The sequence below is a fragment of the Anarhichas minor genome, unplaced genomic scaffold (assembly GCF_050575085.1).
Source record: "Anarhichas minor isolate MPS153535 unplaced genomic scaffold, ASM5057508v1 ptg000136l, whole genome shotgun sequence".
Lineage (NCBI taxonomy): Eukaryota > Metazoa > Chordata > Actinopteri > Perciformes > Anarhichadidae > Anarhichas > Anarhichas minor.
Window position 1 is genome coordinate 18,285,502 of NW_027466582.1, and position 17,880 is coordinate 18,303,381.

The window sequence follows — 17,880 nt, forward strand, 5'->3', positions numbered from 1 at the left end:
GGAGAAACTAGGCGCATGCATTGCTCAGGTGTGATTTTGGCCCATTCTTCCACACAAACAGATTTCAAATCTTGAAGGTTCCGTGGGCCTCTTCTATGAACTCTGATCTTTAGTTCTTTTCATAGATTTTCTGTTGGATTCAAGTCAGCTGATCGTCTGGGCCATTCTAGCAGCTTTATTTTATTTCTCTGAAACCAGTTGAGAGTTTCCTTGGCTGTGTGTTTGGGTTCATTGTCTTGCTGAAATGTCCACCCTCGTTTCATCTTCATCATCCTGGTAGATGGCAGCAGGTTTTTATCAAGAATGTCTTGGTACATTTTTCCATTCATCCTTCCTTCAATTATATGAAGTTTGCCAGTGCTGTTTGCTGACAAACCACACCCACGCCATGATGTTCCCACATCCAAACCTCACTGTTGGTATGGTGTTTTTGGGGTGATGTGCAGTGCCATTTCACCTCCAAACATGGTGTGTATTATGGCATCCGAAGAGTTCAATTTTGCTCTCATCTGACCAGACTCTATTCTCCCAGTATTTCACAGGCTTGTCTAAATGTTGTGCAGCAAACTTTAAACAAGCTTCAACATGCTTTTTCTTCAGCAGTGGAGTCTTGCGTGGTGAGCCTTGGCTCTTGCACAACTCTTCTGATGATTAATTTCACTCCTCTGTCGGAAATCTTTCGAGGAGAACCTGATTGTGGCCAGTTTGTGGTGAAATGATGTTCCTTCCACTTCCGGATTATGGCCCCAACAGTGCTCGCTGGAACATTCAGAAGTTTTGAAATCTTTCTGTATTGCCATCAGTATGTTTTGCAACAATAAGGTTGCGAAGGTCTTGAGACAGCTCTTTGCTTTTACCCATCATGAGGTGTTTCTTGTCAATACTTATTTTACCCGCTGTGTATATATATATATATTTTATATATATTTTATCATTGTCCACATTTACAGCCCTCCATGGCAATGAGAATAAATGATTAAGTTATTATGTTGTTGGAATTAATAACGTGTTAACTGAATGAAATGTTTCCGATGAATGAAGTGTAATAACAGTAAGCATCTGCTAGTCAGCTGTTCTCGCTAATATCTCTTTTTCTTTCTTTTTGTAATTACATTTTTTTTTGAATAGGCAATATGTTTACAAACACGCTTCAACAACTTTACAAAAATCCCTCTTACAGATTTTTATATGCATGTAAATATGCTTATGCACAGAAAACCAAACATATAAACGCGTCAGTATTTTGTGTGTCGTAACTCAGGAGAAGTCTCATTCCTTCACTTCCAGTAGTACACGTCCGTGTCAACTTATTCATTTTAAATATTGCCAAAATTGCTTTAATTAATGCTTCATTGCATTGCTCTTCCAGTGTAGGTGGTCTGTTCTCACTAATATCGAATGCGTTGTTCTCTCCAGCAGCCTGCAGGATGAAGCAGATCCCCAGAGACTGGCTGTGGTTGTTAATCACTGCAGCTCAATGCAGACCTGAACATGGCCGTGTTGAAAAAGTTATTGGCCAGTTTGGCTTGTCGACATGTGGAGAGCTGCTGTTGATCTTATGATCCCTATAGTGCATTTATTTTAAGTGTATTTGTCAAAAAATCCGAACTAGCACGCTACTTCTCTGAATTATGTGCAAAGTTCCCTTTTTTGTGTGCGTATAAAACAGCATGTTTTCCGGGAATGCCGCCTGACTTCAAGTGTATAACACTACAAATATACAAACATTGCAATACTTTCATCAGCGGGCCGTCGGACAAATCTCCATCGTGTTACGTCGTTCGGCGACAAACTGTGACTCAACAGACATGTATTTAAATGGAAAGCTCCACCATAGCAACTTAAACTGAAGACGCCTTTTGAAATTCATCTTCCAGCTGGTCCACGAGATTCCTGAGGCTTTAAGTGAAACCGTCCAATAACAGAATGCTTGAGTCGTGAAAAGAGTCTCTCAAAGTATAAGATTTGTTTTCATGGTTGCATCAGAACTCCTATAAAACTCTCTTTAAATCCATTCAATGGGATTTTCTTTTTTTGCTCCTAATCTCTGCCTTGGGTTTGGTTCACCCAACCTAAACCTCCATTTAAATGATTACATCATCATTACAATTGTCCCATTTTTTTTTGAAAATCCAATCGTCCCATTTTTCTTTTTTTATATCTCAGAAATAGAATCCCCAAAAATAAATCCAGAAAAAGGGAATGTGGTAACTGTTCAGGTGCCTGATTGGTTGAAAGGACCCCTTTTGTATTTGTATGTACTACTTTCACCACTAGATGGCGCGTGTCGTCTTTACTGGCTCTTCACGTCAAGTCTGGAGGGATCAGTGAAAACTAGTGCTAATTAGTGAGGGACCCCATGAAGACTGTTTCTAGTGACACCCATCCAACAAAGACTCCTTCTAATTGTTTCATTATAACATCGGCAGCAAAGGATTCCACCTCTCTGTCAGCACTGTGTTGGGTGTGTTGGACTCTGCGATGAGAGGGAATCTGGGGGTCAGCAGGTTCTTCTTTCATTTCAGCGGCGTGTCTGAAAACAGGAAGCCGCTGGGCAGAGGGAGCGCTTCCGTCCTGTTGGCCCCGGCCGCCTCCGTCCTCCCAGCCTTTATGAGGCAGCTGTTGGGAACATTACAGCCCCGTCCGCAGGCTGCTGCAGCTTATACACTGTGGACAGTCCATTAGTCTGAGCACGGCGCAACATTCACATCTGTCTGACCTCAGCTCATCATGCAGTTCTTTACATTTTCTGGGATTTGTACCAGTTTTAGACCTGGATGTCAGTATGCAAAATGTGGGGATCTAATAGCTATAAAGGCCCAGAAAGCCTTCTGTGAATGCAACGATAATAAATCATTTGGGATCAATTATTAAAATGAAAAAAAAAGAAAAGAAAACATTTTCTTTACTGCCACAGTTAAGTTATTTTCATCTTTCACAAGCTTATGCTATTTTTCACAGTCATCCCATTTTGTGTCTCAGCACTCCTAATCAGGTTAATATTCCTTTTTTTCCTCACGTCTCAGTGCAAAGCTAACCACTGGGGCACGCTCACATGCACTAAAAGCGTGCACTGCCGGCCCGGCTATTAGAACAACACACACTTTATTCTCTGCTCAGGTAGACATCCCTCCTCTACGTCTTTACACAGACAATAGCTGTTTGTGGCTTTATTAATGCTCTGAATATCGTACAGAGAACCTTTACAATCCCTTTAGGGTCTTATGCAGCTTTCTGAGACCAGGATCCCACCAAACATGCTCCTTTGGGGTCCGCGGTGGAAGCCCACCGTCGGGCTCCTTTAGCGCTGTGAAATGCGAGGCACGTGTTGGCCCCACACTAAGCAGTGGGGGCAAACTGTGGGCATTAAGGATTGATGGTGAGGAGAGTAGGCAGTAGATAAATGATTAAATATGTGCCAAGACCAAAGAACTAGTTCATTAGTAGGTAAGTAAAAGAAAAATTGAAGACATTTTTTATTTATTTATTTTAAATTTGAAAAAGCTTTTCCCTTACAATTTTTTAATTAAGAACCATATTCTTGTAACTTTCATTTAAATTGTTTTTGACAGTTTCAAGACTCCTTGGACAAAAAGATCAATGAAAATGAATAATTACAAAATCTGCTCCTCTGCTGATCAAACGAGAAAGAGAAACCACTGTTCCACTTCCGTATCTCTGGCTCCACCAACATCTCATTTGAAAAGTGGAAGCAAATGTTGACCTTGTAAACGAGCTCTCCAGCTCGCCGTCCTCTTCAGTTATTCCAGGTCGGCAGAATGTACTGAGAACAGACACGCAGGCCTCTGAGCTTCTCCCTGGCTGGGGGAAATGTAATAAACCCTGCCCCCATGGACGCAGCTAATATTTGACCTGTTTGAGCAAATATAATTACAGGGATGCTCAAGCACAAGCCTGAGGAGGGATCCTCTGAGGGAAGGGGACTCATCTTCACTGCAGTGAGGAGGAGGAGGGGGTCTGAGGCTGAAGGGGAACACAAACTGATCTCTGTGAGCCAAGAATAAAGTCTTTCCTTCGACTCGGGAGCATCAAGCGAGCCCCAGTGTGGGCGGTTTACTTACGTAATGTGTTTTATGGGGCTTGTTTGTGGAAGTTTGTTCTGGGGTTGAGGGGGATGAGAGGGAAAAGAACCAGCAGAAGCACAGCTGTACTTTTCCTCTGAGACACCGTCACATGCTGGAGCTCAATCTGAGACTCATCCCTCAATTCTTCCAGCTGCTGCTTGGAGCCAAGGTTGTGGTTGAAAGTAGTTGAAGCTAATGCTGATGATGAGTTAACACCCCGTAGCCACAACAAGTGAAAAGTGTCTGGGAAGCAGAAATAATAAAGCACTAAATTAGAGATGTCAGAGCAGCTCAGTGAGGAGAAGAAGAGAGGTGGGATCTCTGGAGTGAACCGCTTCCTGTGAACAGGACGATCAAAAAGAGATGACGAGCTTGAGTTTGGTGCTTCAGTCGCCTGTCCCTAAAACAGTCTTTGTGAATGACTGGGTCAGGACCCACAGGTGGGTCGCAGGACTATTTATTAAAATAAATTTGCAGAATTTCTTCCATAGACTTCCATTTAACATTTCTATCTGCAGTTCACTTTTGAGCCACATGAGGGAGCCTGAATGTTCGTATTGTTCTGATAATTGTAGCTACTAATAACACCGCTTCTAATGTAAAAGCCTAGCGTACATTCGGTTTAAAGAATGAGGTCATCCGTTATGTTTAGGTGGCTACATTTGGTCTCATTGAAGTATTTAACATGCATTTATGTTTTCAATAGTGTGTGTGCATGAAACAATGTGATTCATCAAACGTACATCTCTTCTAAATGTCTGGCACTAATTCCCTCTTCACACGATGTGCAGAGATCAGGCCTGCTGTGAACTGCACTCAGCCGGGATGGATTCAGTAGCGGAGGGAGGGAGAGAGAGAGAGATATATATATTAAGTTCTGTCCTGTTTAGATGGACTGCTCAATAAGGGACAGTTCAAGTCTGAGAGGAATCGGTCTCTTTTACAGTGTGTTTACCAGAGCTCTTCACTTTGATTCGGATGAATGTCTGCGTTCATCCCTACGAGACTCGTCTCTCTCTCTCGTTATTGTAAACATATCGATTGCAGCTGTTTTAAACGCTGAATGTGAACAATATTGGAGAAGGCTAATAAACGAACCGCAGTCATAAAACGGCTCCCGTTTCAAAGACGAAACGGGCGGAACAGTCAGCAGATTCTGTTCCAATGTTGCCCTGGAAATATTACATAAACAGTAATAATATACATTTGTTGAACTGCGGCTGGGTCGCTTCCTTGGTGCTTTCCATGCCAGAGCGTTGTCTCCCTGTAATGAAAGCAGTCTGCCTCAGCAGGTCCAACAGTTCAGAGAAGTCCTCGCTGCTGATGTGTAATGAATCTACACATCTATTGACTCCTAAAATCATTACGGTTATTTATTTTTATGCCATTCCCAAACTGAAAAAGTTGCTGCTCAGAAATGCTGCAGATGGACTCTGAGAAGAAGAGATCTGTGTCACCAGCAGCAATAGTCTGGTGTAAATCAAGTCTACATGAGCGTAAAGAGCAGGCCGGTTTAAATCCAGTCGCTGACCTCAGGTCAGGTGTAACCAATAGCACTGAAGCCGCCGGCGGTTACGAGACAATGAAACAGGTGTAGGCTGCTGTGATTAAAGATGCAGCTTCTTCTGTGAACGGGGCCTCCTCCCATTTTATGGTCCGTGCGTGCGTGCGTGTGTGTACAACAGACAGGAAGAGCGGACAATGGGGACATAGAGTGATAAAATAAAAAGACATTTTAATCATACAGTACATCTTTTATCTGAGGCGTGTGGAGACACAGGATTGAACACTCGGCTCCCACCAAGACTAAAAAAAAGTGTCTTTTTTTCACTGACTTGTAAAAATGTGGCACATTTTCGTTCCGGCTGATGTGATCATATCTGACGACAAGTACCGACAATTAATCACAATATCACAATATATACGATACCATTTTATGTCAGTGCAAACGGCGGCTGTATGAGTATATTAAACACTGTAGTTAGCAAAATTCCATGACGGTACTTTTGGGAAAAGACCGGTAATTTCCCATAATTATATAGCTTTAGCAACAGTGTAAAATGGAAGACATAATGTGGCACGTGAAGACCTGGTGAGTAGAAAAAAGACATGTAAACAGATTATAGTTAGTAGGGCTGTGCTGTTTGGTGGAACACATTGAGGCACTTGGTAAGCAAACGCGTCACAAACCTTGTTCGATTGCACAGACAGACATTATATGTGTCAGTCCTTTTTTTTTTTTTTTTGCTACTTGTTCTGGATATCGAGTGTTTATTAAAATATGAATTTGTCATCAACATAAGCTTTCAGAAGAGGGGTTGGTGGTGATCGCAATAGGAGGCACGCTGGTTTCAGTTCTTGGCACGCTGAACTCTGAAGCTGAATTGCACTTCACTTTCAACGTCCTGTTAAAACAGTAGAGCTTCTTTGGAGAGGCGGAGGACGCCCGCTGTCTTTTGGAGTTCCGCTTGCACTTTTTGACGCTTTCCTCCCGTGTGACGGGAATACTTTTGAGCTTCTCCTGGTTGCCAGGGATTCTACAACAAGCGTCAGTTTGTGGGGTTGGATCTGTAGTTGTGGACACGTGGTTATCGCTGCAACAAAGGTCGCTGTCCCTTCCCGTCTGTCTTTCATGTCTGCTTGTGTGTGGTGAGCACGGTGAGGGGGAGGAGGGGCACTGAGTCTGAGCTTGCGTCAGGGCTGGGGTGCTGATATTTTGGCTACTGTCGAGGCTTGAGGGCCCCGTTTCATTTCTGTGGTCGTCCTCGTGTCCCGCAGGCTCTGAGCCAGGAGCCGGGTCCGTGTCCTGGTTCAAAGCCGCGGTTGTGGGTCTCTGCTCTCTAGCTGAACCAGCCTGCAGGGTTGCCGTGTGGACGCAATACTTCCTGAAATGGCAGCTGTGGGCAGGTCCTTGCCTGGGGGCCACTACTCTTCCCTGGGAGCAGTGGTGGAAATGGGAGGGGGGGCAGTGGACATAGTGCATACGGCACTCTGTGTGTGTGTAGACCGGGTCCAGGTTTGTAGGGAACAGAGGTGGGTTTTGTGTGCCCGGGGTGTTTCCTGAGAGCGGGAGGAGCTGTGGGGTGGGGAGGCAGGAAGGAGAGTCCTGGGGAGGCTGAGCACAGGAGTGGGGGGTCCACTGCTGAGACGGGTGGTGAGCAGGGGAGGGGTCCCCGCAGGTGCAGTTAGCGTTTTGAGAGTACTGGCACCTGGATTTTGTGCTCTGTGCGGCCACGAGGCCGTTCTCAGGGCCGGTTCTGCCGGTCTCGGTTTTGCTCTTGTAATAGATGTGGGAGTAAGGGGCATTGTGGTGCTGAGGAGGGATTCCATTGTAGAGCTGACCACACACCTCCTGCTCCTCTCTGGGTATATCTTCAGTCTTCTGACCGGAGGCCAGGGGCTCCAACTCGTAATGCTCCACCTCCCCACCCCTGCTGTCCAGCTGGTACTTCCCCAGTCCGGAGCCTTTCCCTTGAGGTGAGGGGCTCATGGATGTGACCTCGGAGAACACCTGGCACTGCATCTTTTTGGGTAGGGGGATCTGGCCGCAGGTCCCCTGGGGTCCCAGACAGCGACACATGCACTGAAAGAAGAAGGTGGCAAAGGCCCAGCTGATGCACATGATCAGCATCATGAACGTGCCCAGCTGGGTGTAGGCCAAGACGGTCGAGGGCATCATCATGGCACCGGCAACAAAGGTGGTCAGTGCCGCCATGGCGATGGCGGAGCCCATGCGGCTGAGGGAAAAAATCACCTTTCCCTCGCGGTCGGGCTCAGGGGCGAGCCGGTAGGCCACGCCGTAGTGTACGGCGAAATCCACGGAGAGCCCAACCGCAACGGATATGGTGACGGACTCCAGCACGTTCAGTTCCCAGCCCAGGAGCACCAGGGAGCCGACCGTGACGAAGATGGTGCCGGCGATGGACAGGATGGCGTACAGACTGATGATGACATTCCAGGTGGTCAGCAGCATAACGCTGAAGGCCACAGCCACCGACAGCGCCATGGCAACCAGAGTGCCGTCCGACAGGCTGTCCTGGAGGTCGTAGAATTCCAGGTTGCTGATGAACCAGCCGTGGCTGAGGCCTGTTGGGGCATTCCGGAGCTCCTCAGCGATCCAGGCATCCACCTGGAACAGAACAACGGTCGTTAATGTCAGAAGAACCAAAGCAGATACAAAACGTATCCTTTACATAAAGTTACACCAAATAAACACCTAGGTACTACAACCTCAAGGTAGAACTGGTACATCTTCTCATAGGCCAGGGTGAAGAGGTAGGTGCTCTTGAACTCCAACACTATGGCTCTGATGGTGTCGTTGATGTCGAATCGAGGTCCGGGGGTCTTGCTGTCTAAATGGTAGTTCGTACTCCGATCCAGCTCCATGATGGCCCTCTTGATGCACAACTCAAAGACTTCCTGCTTGTAGGGGAAGGTGGACTGACTGCAGCAGGGGTAGACGGAAGCCTCCTCACAGTCCTGGTTCTCCATCCACTGTTGACAGAAGGAGGGGGTTAAAGTTCATTATATTCAGTGGAATTTTCAAAATGAAACCACAGTAATTATACCGGGTAGTGTCAGTAAGATGTCCTTCAATGTATACATGTATATACTTCGTACAAATTGAGCACCGACCTGTTTGAACGTCTCAATGAAGCAGCTGGTGAAGTCCTGCTCCTCGGACTGAAAGATAAAGCTCTGATTTCTCAGCTTCTGGCAGAAGTTGAGGATCCACAGCTGAGAGGCTGGACTGGCAATGTTAAAGCTGCTGTCCAGTATTAGCTTTCCCTTGTTCTTTGGGTTCAGGGGGTCACCATTATCCACGGGCATCACGCCCCAGATGATGGTGATAGGCATGTGGAGGTCCTCGCCGTGATGAACCCTCTCGAACATGAAGAGCTTCTTGTACTCGGCGTCGTAGCGCTCGAACGGGTGCGAGGAGCGGAACACCTGAAACTCCGCCAGCTCCAGAGACGGGAGCTTCATCTTTGGGTTGACGCAAACCACATAGGCCCCGCCCACCGTAATGGCGAGGAACCCGAAGAGCCAGAGGTAGCGCAGTTTGATGACGATGCAGGGCAGCACCTTCTCGAAGAAGATCCGGGACCCCTCTGAGGCGGTGAACAGGCAATTGTTGGCCTTCTGACAAAGACCTGCCCAGAAAGTCCGGGTGCAGTAACCCCTTTGTGGGTGCGGAGGCTTGGTGCAGGGGAACATGCTGGGCAGGTAGCGTTCATGTAGCACAACCACAGCCGGGAGCCACGTCACCATGAGAATATAGTTCACCAATATGGCGGTGCCTGCGTAGACACCAAAACAGCGTATGGCGGTGATGTTGCTGACGTAATTGGCATAAAAAGCGGCAGCGGTGGTGAAGCTGGTGACGAACATGGACAGCGCAGCGTGTTGTAGCGTCACACCGACCGTCTCGGCCAGCTCAGCGTGTGGTTTGTCGAACTTGGTGTAGTTCCACACATCGCAGAGCACGAAGGCGTCATCCGCGCCGATGCCGACCAGGATGATGAGGGCCGTGAGGTTCATGAAGGGGAAGAACTCAAAGTTGAAGACCAATCGGTAAAGAAAGTACGACACGATCAGCGAGCTGATGATGGCTATTATCGTCATCAGAGTGATGAAAACGGAGCGTGTGTACACGCACATGACCAGCAGGACGATCACTATGGCTATGGCGGGGTACACTGTGTCCGTCAGGAGGTAGTCCTGGAAGAGGTCGTGTTTGATGCCGAACTCGATCCCTGTGACTGTGGTGATGCCGTCTGAGGAGTTCCAATTCTCGAAATTGTCTAAGTAAATGTTCATCATCGACTCTCCTTTCTCTGTGGGCGAGAAGAGCATGCTGTGTTTGAGTACGGGCGGAGGGTACTCCAGGCTCTTGGTACTGAGGAAGTCTTTGTCCACCAGGAAGTGAAGAACTTGGTAGACGGCGTTGTACTTGGTGCACTTCCGGGGCACGGTGCCGCACTTGAGCTGGTCTTTCCTTCGCAGGGCTATGTCCCAGCAGTCGTGTACCAATGTGCCGTTGTGGTAGTACTTGGCGCACGAGCGCAGGATCTTGAGCGTATGCGATACGTCGCGCTCTGTGATCTTCTGGCAGGACGACCTGTTGGCGAGGGCGGCAATGTAGTTGCCGAGCGTCCAGCTCGGACAGCAGGAGGCGTCATTGGTGCGCTGACAGAGACTCCAGTAGTCACGATGGGAACGCACCTGGGAACGGAGAGAAAAAGTGAATTCACAGATAAATAGAAATCCTGTATCATCACCAGTCTGGAGGATTGTGCTGTCCTACGCACCCTTGTGTTGTCCAGATTGCACATAGATTTGATAGCCTGAATACTCCACAGGTTCTTCCCCTCAGCTGATGTGAACACCAGTCTAGAATAACGGTCACCTGCATAAGGAAAAGACCTTTGTTACTCAAATGGGAATACCATCTTTCTTGAGTTAATAAAATTTAGGACATATGAGACAATTCTACCATCTGACTGAAAAACCCCCATTACAAACAGATATGCAGCTATACTGTCAGCCTACTTGCGTAAACAGTACATTTTGTAGATTACTTCTTATTTTAATTCCACTCAAAATACATATTAATATATTTGTAATTTTTACATGTGTTGTACTGAGGTTCATGTGAGTTCACCCAGGATCCTTTGGGGGCTGTTTGGGACTTTCAGGGAGCCTTTTGGTTGTTCTTTATCATCTGGTCTAAATCGGATTGGTGTCACTTCCGTATTCTTACCTGGCACATCACAGAAGAACTCTTTACTGAAGTCCCACTCTGCTTGCCGTTTGTCTCTTTCAAAGTGGTCCTCGGGCCATCTGGGTTCTTGGTGACTAAAAAACAATAATAATAATTTAAAAAAGAAAGATTAGCACCATCCACATTACTTAGATGTTTGTTTTATTCAATCAGCCAGAAAGGCAACTTTAAAAAAACATGGCCATTCATTTTATGCTTGAAACTAGAATCACTGCCTCTCAGTCATGTGGCAGTTTACACGTGCGTCCCTGAGTGTGCACATCTGTGTCTGTCCACGGGTAGTCTCGCATTCTGCTGCAGCAAACTGTGTAATCATTTGGATGGCCAGTTATTGCTGCTTGCTCGAGGACTTCTCGTGGTCAATAACAGCTTTTATTGCTTGTTTTATACTGCCACTCACTCACTACTCTTAACCTGGCCGGTAGGGGGTCGCTAGTTACACAGCGGAGTGCATCTTGACCCCCAGCTGCTACTGTGCGGCCAGAGACTCAGTTACCTATTGTCAAAAAATAGACTTGGAGCATATAGAAACCATAGACTGTATATAAGAAGTGGATGCAGTCATCGTGATGTCACCCATTGGTTTGTGGACTGACGTTTTGAGGCCTTGACTTCGGTGTTTTCGCCGTCGCCATCTTGGATTACGGCCATTGCCATGTTGTTTTTTTTGCAACCCATGAACGGAAGTTACCATTTTTGGAATGCGGAGGAGTGACGCAGAGACGGCGTATACGTCTCTGGTAGCGGCAGCGACCTGTCAATCACAGTAAGCCCGCCCTAAAGCATACTCTGCTTTTTTTTTGCTGATGCCCTGCAGAGGCTCACAGTGCATTCTGAGAAAGAGCAAAGGAAGACTCGTCGCAGGATTATATACACAGTGGACCTGCTGTGTCCGAGGCTGCAAAGTCAACGTGATACAAAATGAAGGAAGCAGATCTGATGCTTAGTAATGAAATAACCAGCAGTAATTGCTGGTCCCCCCCCCACCGAAATCAGATGAATGACGCAATGCAGTAGTAGCATACTGGTGTCATTAAAATAATAATCATAATAGTGGCTCTGATTGAACAGGGGGCCCCCGAGAGAGAGGGGGGAAGGGGGGTGTGCAGACAAGTCTTTGGCGTACATGTTTGCATTGTGTTCTTTTTGCAAGAATGATGCGGCGGCGGAGTGCAGAGTAGTGAAGGTGCCTGCATGCCAGCAAACGAAGGAGGATTACGCTTCAGACAGGCCTTCTTTCAGTGTGTCTCCGGAGCCCCCCAAAGAAAAGCCTCCAAACAGGAAGGCAGAGTCATCAGGTGGCTGTCAGAGAGAGACCGAGGGGGTTGACAGACGGAGGGGGACGAGGCAGGGAAGCTCGCTGACAGCAGCAGAGGCCTCTGGTGGGCGCTCCGTACGCACACAATTACATCCGCGGACAGATGCGTGCAGCGAGACAGAGGGGGAGGACAAAGGGAGCCACAGACGCAGCAGAAAGGATCCATTTTCTAATCAGCACAGTGGAGATGCAGTTTTTTCTGGATGGATATATATACGTCAGCGTTGTGGTTATCATATATTGATTTTTTTTATCCAGTTTAAGCCACATTGTTACAATACATTTTTAGATCTCTGGGTTTTTACGGGATGAAGGACTTTCGACGTGAAGCCGTGAACCTTTGTACGCTGAACTTTTTTTTACGTGACACTGCTTTATTCAGTGTTCTTACCGGTTTTAATCACCAGGTCCGGGTGTTTCGGAGAGGAGATCTCTGCAGTAACAACCTCCTGAACTTTGAACACTGAAGGAATCCAAACCTCGAGAAGCTGACTGCAATGAAGCAATGAATGACTACTTCAGGACACGACCAAGCACCGTCGTTTGTTATACTCGAGTTTTGATTGAGAGCAGAACCTGACATATTGTGCGTTTAATTGGTAGTTAGGGAGACGCCTAAATTCAGGCTAAACTAAAGCAAATACAGCTCAAATATTAATAGAAGCAGGAAAAACAGATCTGACATTGAGCATTAATTTGACTTGAAGAGAGACTCCAGACAGAGAGAGAGAGAGAGACAGACTCCAGACAGAGAGAGAGAGAGACAGACTCACAGACAGACAGACAGAGAGAGAGAGAGACAGACAGACTCACAGAGAGACAGACAGACTCACAGACTCACAGAGAGACAGACAGACTCACAGACAGAGAGACTCACAGACAGAGAGACAGACAGACAGACTCACAGACAGAGAGACTCACAGACAGAGAGACTCACAGACAGAGAGACAGACAGACAGACTCACAGACAGAGAGACTCACAGACAGAGAGACAGACAGACAGACTCACAGACAGAGAGAGAGAGAGACACAGACCTGCTCTTGATCAGTGGACAGCCTCCCACTGACCTCGTGGATGGACAGATCTTATAGTTTGCTCCCCTTTCCTTTCAAGAAGGGATCAGACTTTTCAGCGCGACCCCCACCCCCCAGGTTGTGATCGTTTAATCACTCCCCCCCCAGTTAAAGGGGGGCGGTGGTGGGGTTCAGACAGTTTATATAACTTAGTTTAGTAAATAAATATACAAACAAAGAGAGAGAGAGAGAGAGAGAGAGAGAGTGAGAGAGAGAGAGAGAGAGATGAAAAGTACAGTATGAGGAAATATATTTCATAAAAAATATGCCAATAAGTAATTAATTAGATGATTTGAAGTCACTAAATTGCATTGCAAGTTATTACAATTCCTAAACAGCTTCTTGGTTAAAAAAAAGAGGAAAAGTGGGTGAAACTAGTGTGGATGGTGTTAGAGATGAGTGGGACGTTACTTTTTGGCCTGCTCATCAGCGTATTTGAAGGGGTAGTTGGCCAGCGTGGCTTTGTAGCCTGTGTTCTTCACCATGTTGTTCCATGTGACCAGTCGCTGCCCAATGGCTGTTCCCCGAGGCTCAAAACCCTTTTGGGGGAAGAAAGAAGGAGAAAGAGGTTTTGATAACGTGTGTTCACGGTGCTGATACAAAGTGAGGACCATGTCATACAGTAGCTATCCATTCAACTTGGGACTAACATGCTTACATTTTAAAATCACCTTGCAACATTGCAATGATAATGTAATAACCAGTACCAGCTGTGCATTCAGAAAATAAAAAGAAGAAGTGGGCGTTCTTGACCACACGATCCAATCAAAGCAGTGGCTGCAATCAGACGCCGTTTGAATCACACCTACTCAGCATTCAAGGAAAACCAAATGGAGCTGACCCTGATCTCACTCACCATCTATACTGAGATACAGCTGAGAAAGATAGACTAAACAGCAGGCAAATTTGTGAATATGATTTTATAAGTTGCTGAAACTGAAAGCTGTGTGAAAATATTAAGGGTACTAATGCAAACAGAAATCAAGTTTTATGAGGCAGATTTTCCTCTGCACGTATAAACAGCACGAGCACTTTCACACTAGTCTGTATAACGAAAGCACTTTTTAATTCATGTATCTGTTTGGCGTTTGTCATTTGTAAATGTCCCATATCTGAGCTCTGTGTCGCAGGAGAGCCTCCACAGAGGAGAGCATGGAGGCTCTGTACTCACCAGCAGTGGGTCAGAGAAGTCGGGCAGGTCGGGCACCAGGACGCCCACTAGGGCACACACCACGATGAGCACTGTGCACACCCCCAGCACCACCACCGGCCAATCAGCAATCAGCTCGGCATAGCTGGAAACAAGAAGGAAGTCAGTGAACACAGTGATGACATTCACAGGATGAGGTTTAATGAGGTTATTTTAAATTTAGACAGCAATGCTTACTAGTTCTAGACACATTTTAGTCATTTTTATCCTTAATAGTTTTAGTCAACAACAAAAAGTTGTTACATTTTCATCAACGTTTAGTCAGAATGTTTTCTTTCTAATTTAGTTTTAGTCCTGTGTCAGATGCCCTCTTTTAGTCATGAGGTTATATTCAACATGTTAGTTAGTTTAGTCCAGCCAAACCAATCATTTTGTCATTTTAGTCAAATTTATTTCACACAAGATTTTATTTTTTGTTAATGAGACCCTGGTGCGGACCGAACAACCGAACAGTCACCGCTTAAAATGGTGTGTCTGTCTGCTTCAAAGTGGACTCTAAACTACTAACACATCCATCTGCTGATTGTGGAATCGATTGATCTGTACTCAAGGCCATGGATATAAGAACGTCAGCCTGATTAATGGTTCAACAGCGGTTCTCCATTAAAAAGTGTGCGACAGCGATAACGCGCCTCACGACTCCCCGACATCCGCGCCATGCGTTCACATCTGCCAACGTGCAAAGGGGCTTTTGTACAGTCCCGTCTCTACCGTTATTCATGCGGTCTCCTTGCAGTCTAACAATGCTTATAATCAGTTAGAAATCAAAGTACATAAATATAAACATCAGAAGCATTAAAGTGCTGCATAAACTTGTCAGTCGCTGGAATCTGATTTCCCCACGTTGGTCCTGATGACGCAGGATGATAATCTCTAAAATGGTCTAATCTACTGATTCACCTTCCAGCCTGTATGACTTCATGTTTACTCCTCTTGGTTGACTTGTGAGGAGTCAGTGTTAACAGGAGAAACAGTGTTAGCAGCTGTCTCACATTTTGCTGCGTATACCGAGTCCCCATCCTGATTATTATTTTGCCCCTGAACCTTCCTGAAAGCCGTAATCCTCTATTAGACAGTGTGGATTGGTTTCGAGACAGCAGAGTTTACTGCAGCGATACAGAGAGAGGAGGAGATCCGAGCTGCTGGCTAACAGAGGAGGCCAGGTACAGAGAGAGAGAGAGAGACGTGACTCCCGCCGATAACTCTCATGACTCACTACTGAGGAATGGCGGCTCCGCGGGGCCGTGATGGATGGGTGACACAAATAAAATAAAAGGGAGGAGAGAGCTTTGCGATCCAGAACATCAACACGGAGAGAAAGGAAAGTTTTTGGCAGGTCTCACCTTTTGGGGAATCGAAAGGGCCTCGCAGGGCTGAAAAACAGAAAGAGGGAGATGAATCAGGCTCAATGTTTTCAAGTCAAAGCAACAGGTGATAAAAAACACATTGGCGGAGACTTCAATGAGCAAAAGTGGACATCTTGTCTTTTTAATCCTCTGCCGTCTTTCCAGCAGCGGACTCTCGGGGTCACGGGGTCACTGGACCACGGAAAGCATTCAAACTGACGTGGCTGTTAAAACCACTTCCCAGGAAACGTCTCACAATACTCGTTGCTCCTGTTTTCAACACCTTTCAGACATGATTACAGTACTCGCGTTTCTGACACACAGGTGCCACACACAGGAGGACAAGATGGATGCTACAGATTGACAAAGAGGTGAAAATTCTGCCAAGGGGTGGTTTACCGACACACACAGAGGCATACAGTGTGAAGCCTTCAGCTGCTCAGGATCCGTCAGCTCCTCCTGGGGGGCGGTGGGGAAGCGTCCGGTATGCCGTGAGCAGCGAGCACCCCGGGTGGAGGGGAAGAGGGAGAATCAGATACGGCCACTGGATCACAGCGGGGTTTGGAGATAAATGTTACATGGGCTAAAGGGGTCAGCGGGGGGATGAGGGAACTAGTGTATGTGGAAAGAATACAGGGGGGGGGGGGGGTCATACTTGTATCCTGGGGTTCTACTAGAAAATGTTTACATGCTTTATTGTAAAAAACAAAACGAACATTATTCTTCTTATACCGTTTGTCTGAATATGCCTGTATTCACCCTTCATCTGAAACACTCGCCCGTCTCCTTAAGAGCCCCCTACCAAAGTCTGCTCTGATTGGTCAGCGGTCCCCGGTCTTCCACATCTGCCTGTCTTCAGGCAGTGTGTGTCAACTACACTGAGTTCAGCATCACTTCTACAGGTGACTGTATCGTTGTGACGTCACATCCTTACTGAAGTCCGGACGACTCGTTTAAAGGCACAGTGCCTGAATACATGTGTGCATTGAGCGTCTCGATACTTTCACAAGATTTATATAGCACCTAGACCTGCTTTATAATAGAAAAAATAAATCTCTCTGGTGGAGGAGAGTAGACAAGAGTCTTCACTTCCCTGTGAGGACATTACTAACCACCAGGACCACTGATCCTTGGGTTTATATGCTGCCATAAAAGACTACACTGTACAGATAAATTGTCTGCTTTAATAGCTTTGACTAAAAGCTTCTCAGTGCATCACAGATTCACTTCCCCACTCTAGGAAAAGTGGCCTTAATTGAACCCCCCAAATGGCAAAGAGGAACAGGAAGTGAGTCCTGGGGTGGGCCTCTGCTGCAGCCAATCAGGTCACGAGCACTCAGGACATTGGTCCCGTCTGAGATTTAGGCGATCTGGCCAGAGGGCCCAAAGTGGTTGTTGTCGTATTTTTTGCCTGTTTTGCCGTCAAAGTTAAATTTGCGGAATGTTCTAATTAGTGGTAATGTGAGGCACAAATTAATTTGAGCTATCGGTGAGGAATTTTACTCAACGGGGGGTGGGCTGTGGGGAGGCCGTAAATCCCTTTAAACGTTTCACTGGACACATTAATATGACAGCCAGATGTAAAGTGGTCCAGGTTTAGAGAGACAGTCTCCAAAAGCAAACACACACAGACACAACATGCATCTCTGGACACTTCTGGAGATGCATATGTGATGCATGTGAAAAAGTGACTTGATCAAGTTTTTTTGTGTTCGAGGAGACTTCTTCATGCTCTCAAATATTGAATCATTTATTATAACAATATAAGTGACTACTTCCTTAGGGTGGACTTTCCCTTCATCAAGTGACCTTTAACCTGGTTTAAACCAACAATGCCTAATGAAAACCACATTTTCCCTCCGCTGCTTTCAACTAGCCGCCAAGGGAACATTCTGTATTGCTAATGTTATTCTTTTCACTGTGCTCTTGTCTGTCCATGTATGGCCTCTTGACTGCAGACCTGAGGACACAGATATGGCCCAAAAATGGAGGAGAGGACATAGCTGGAATGGATTCACGAGAGCGCTTTCAGGGCATATCTATCAGTCTGCTGAAGGTCTGTT

At 46.4% G+C, this 17,880-nt stretch overlaps 1 protein-coding gene across 2 annotated transcripts in view; it reads right to left on the reverse strand.

The window, feature by feature from the left end:
- Nucleotides 1-5,795: 5,795 nt before the first annotated feature.
- Nucleotides 5,796-17,880, reverse strand: part of disp1 (dispatched homolog 1 (Drosophila)) — an 88,680-nt gene continuing 76,595 nt past the window's right edge. For both annotated transcript variants that reach the window (XM_076084614.1, XM_076084615.1), the window contains 8 exons: nt 15,815-15,844; nt 14,433-14,556; nt 13,673-13,800; nt 10,849-10,943; nt 10,397-10,494; nt 8,721-10,310; nt 8,316-8,579; nt 5,796-8,214 (listed from right to left, as the gene is read on the reverse strand). In XM_076084614.1, the coding sequence (XP_075940729.1) occupies nt 6,379-8,214; nt 8,316-8,579; nt 8,721-10,310; nt 10,397-10,494; nt 10,849-10,943; nt 13,673-13,800; nt 14,433-14,556; nt 15,815-15,844 (4,165 nt within the window). In that variant the 3' untranslated portion in view covers nt 5,796-6,378. The remainder of the gene's footprint in view (nt 8,215-8,315; nt 8,580-8,720; nt 10,311-10,396; nt 10,495-10,848; nt 10,944-13,672; nt 13,801-14,432; nt 14,557-15,814; nt 15,845-17,880) is intronic.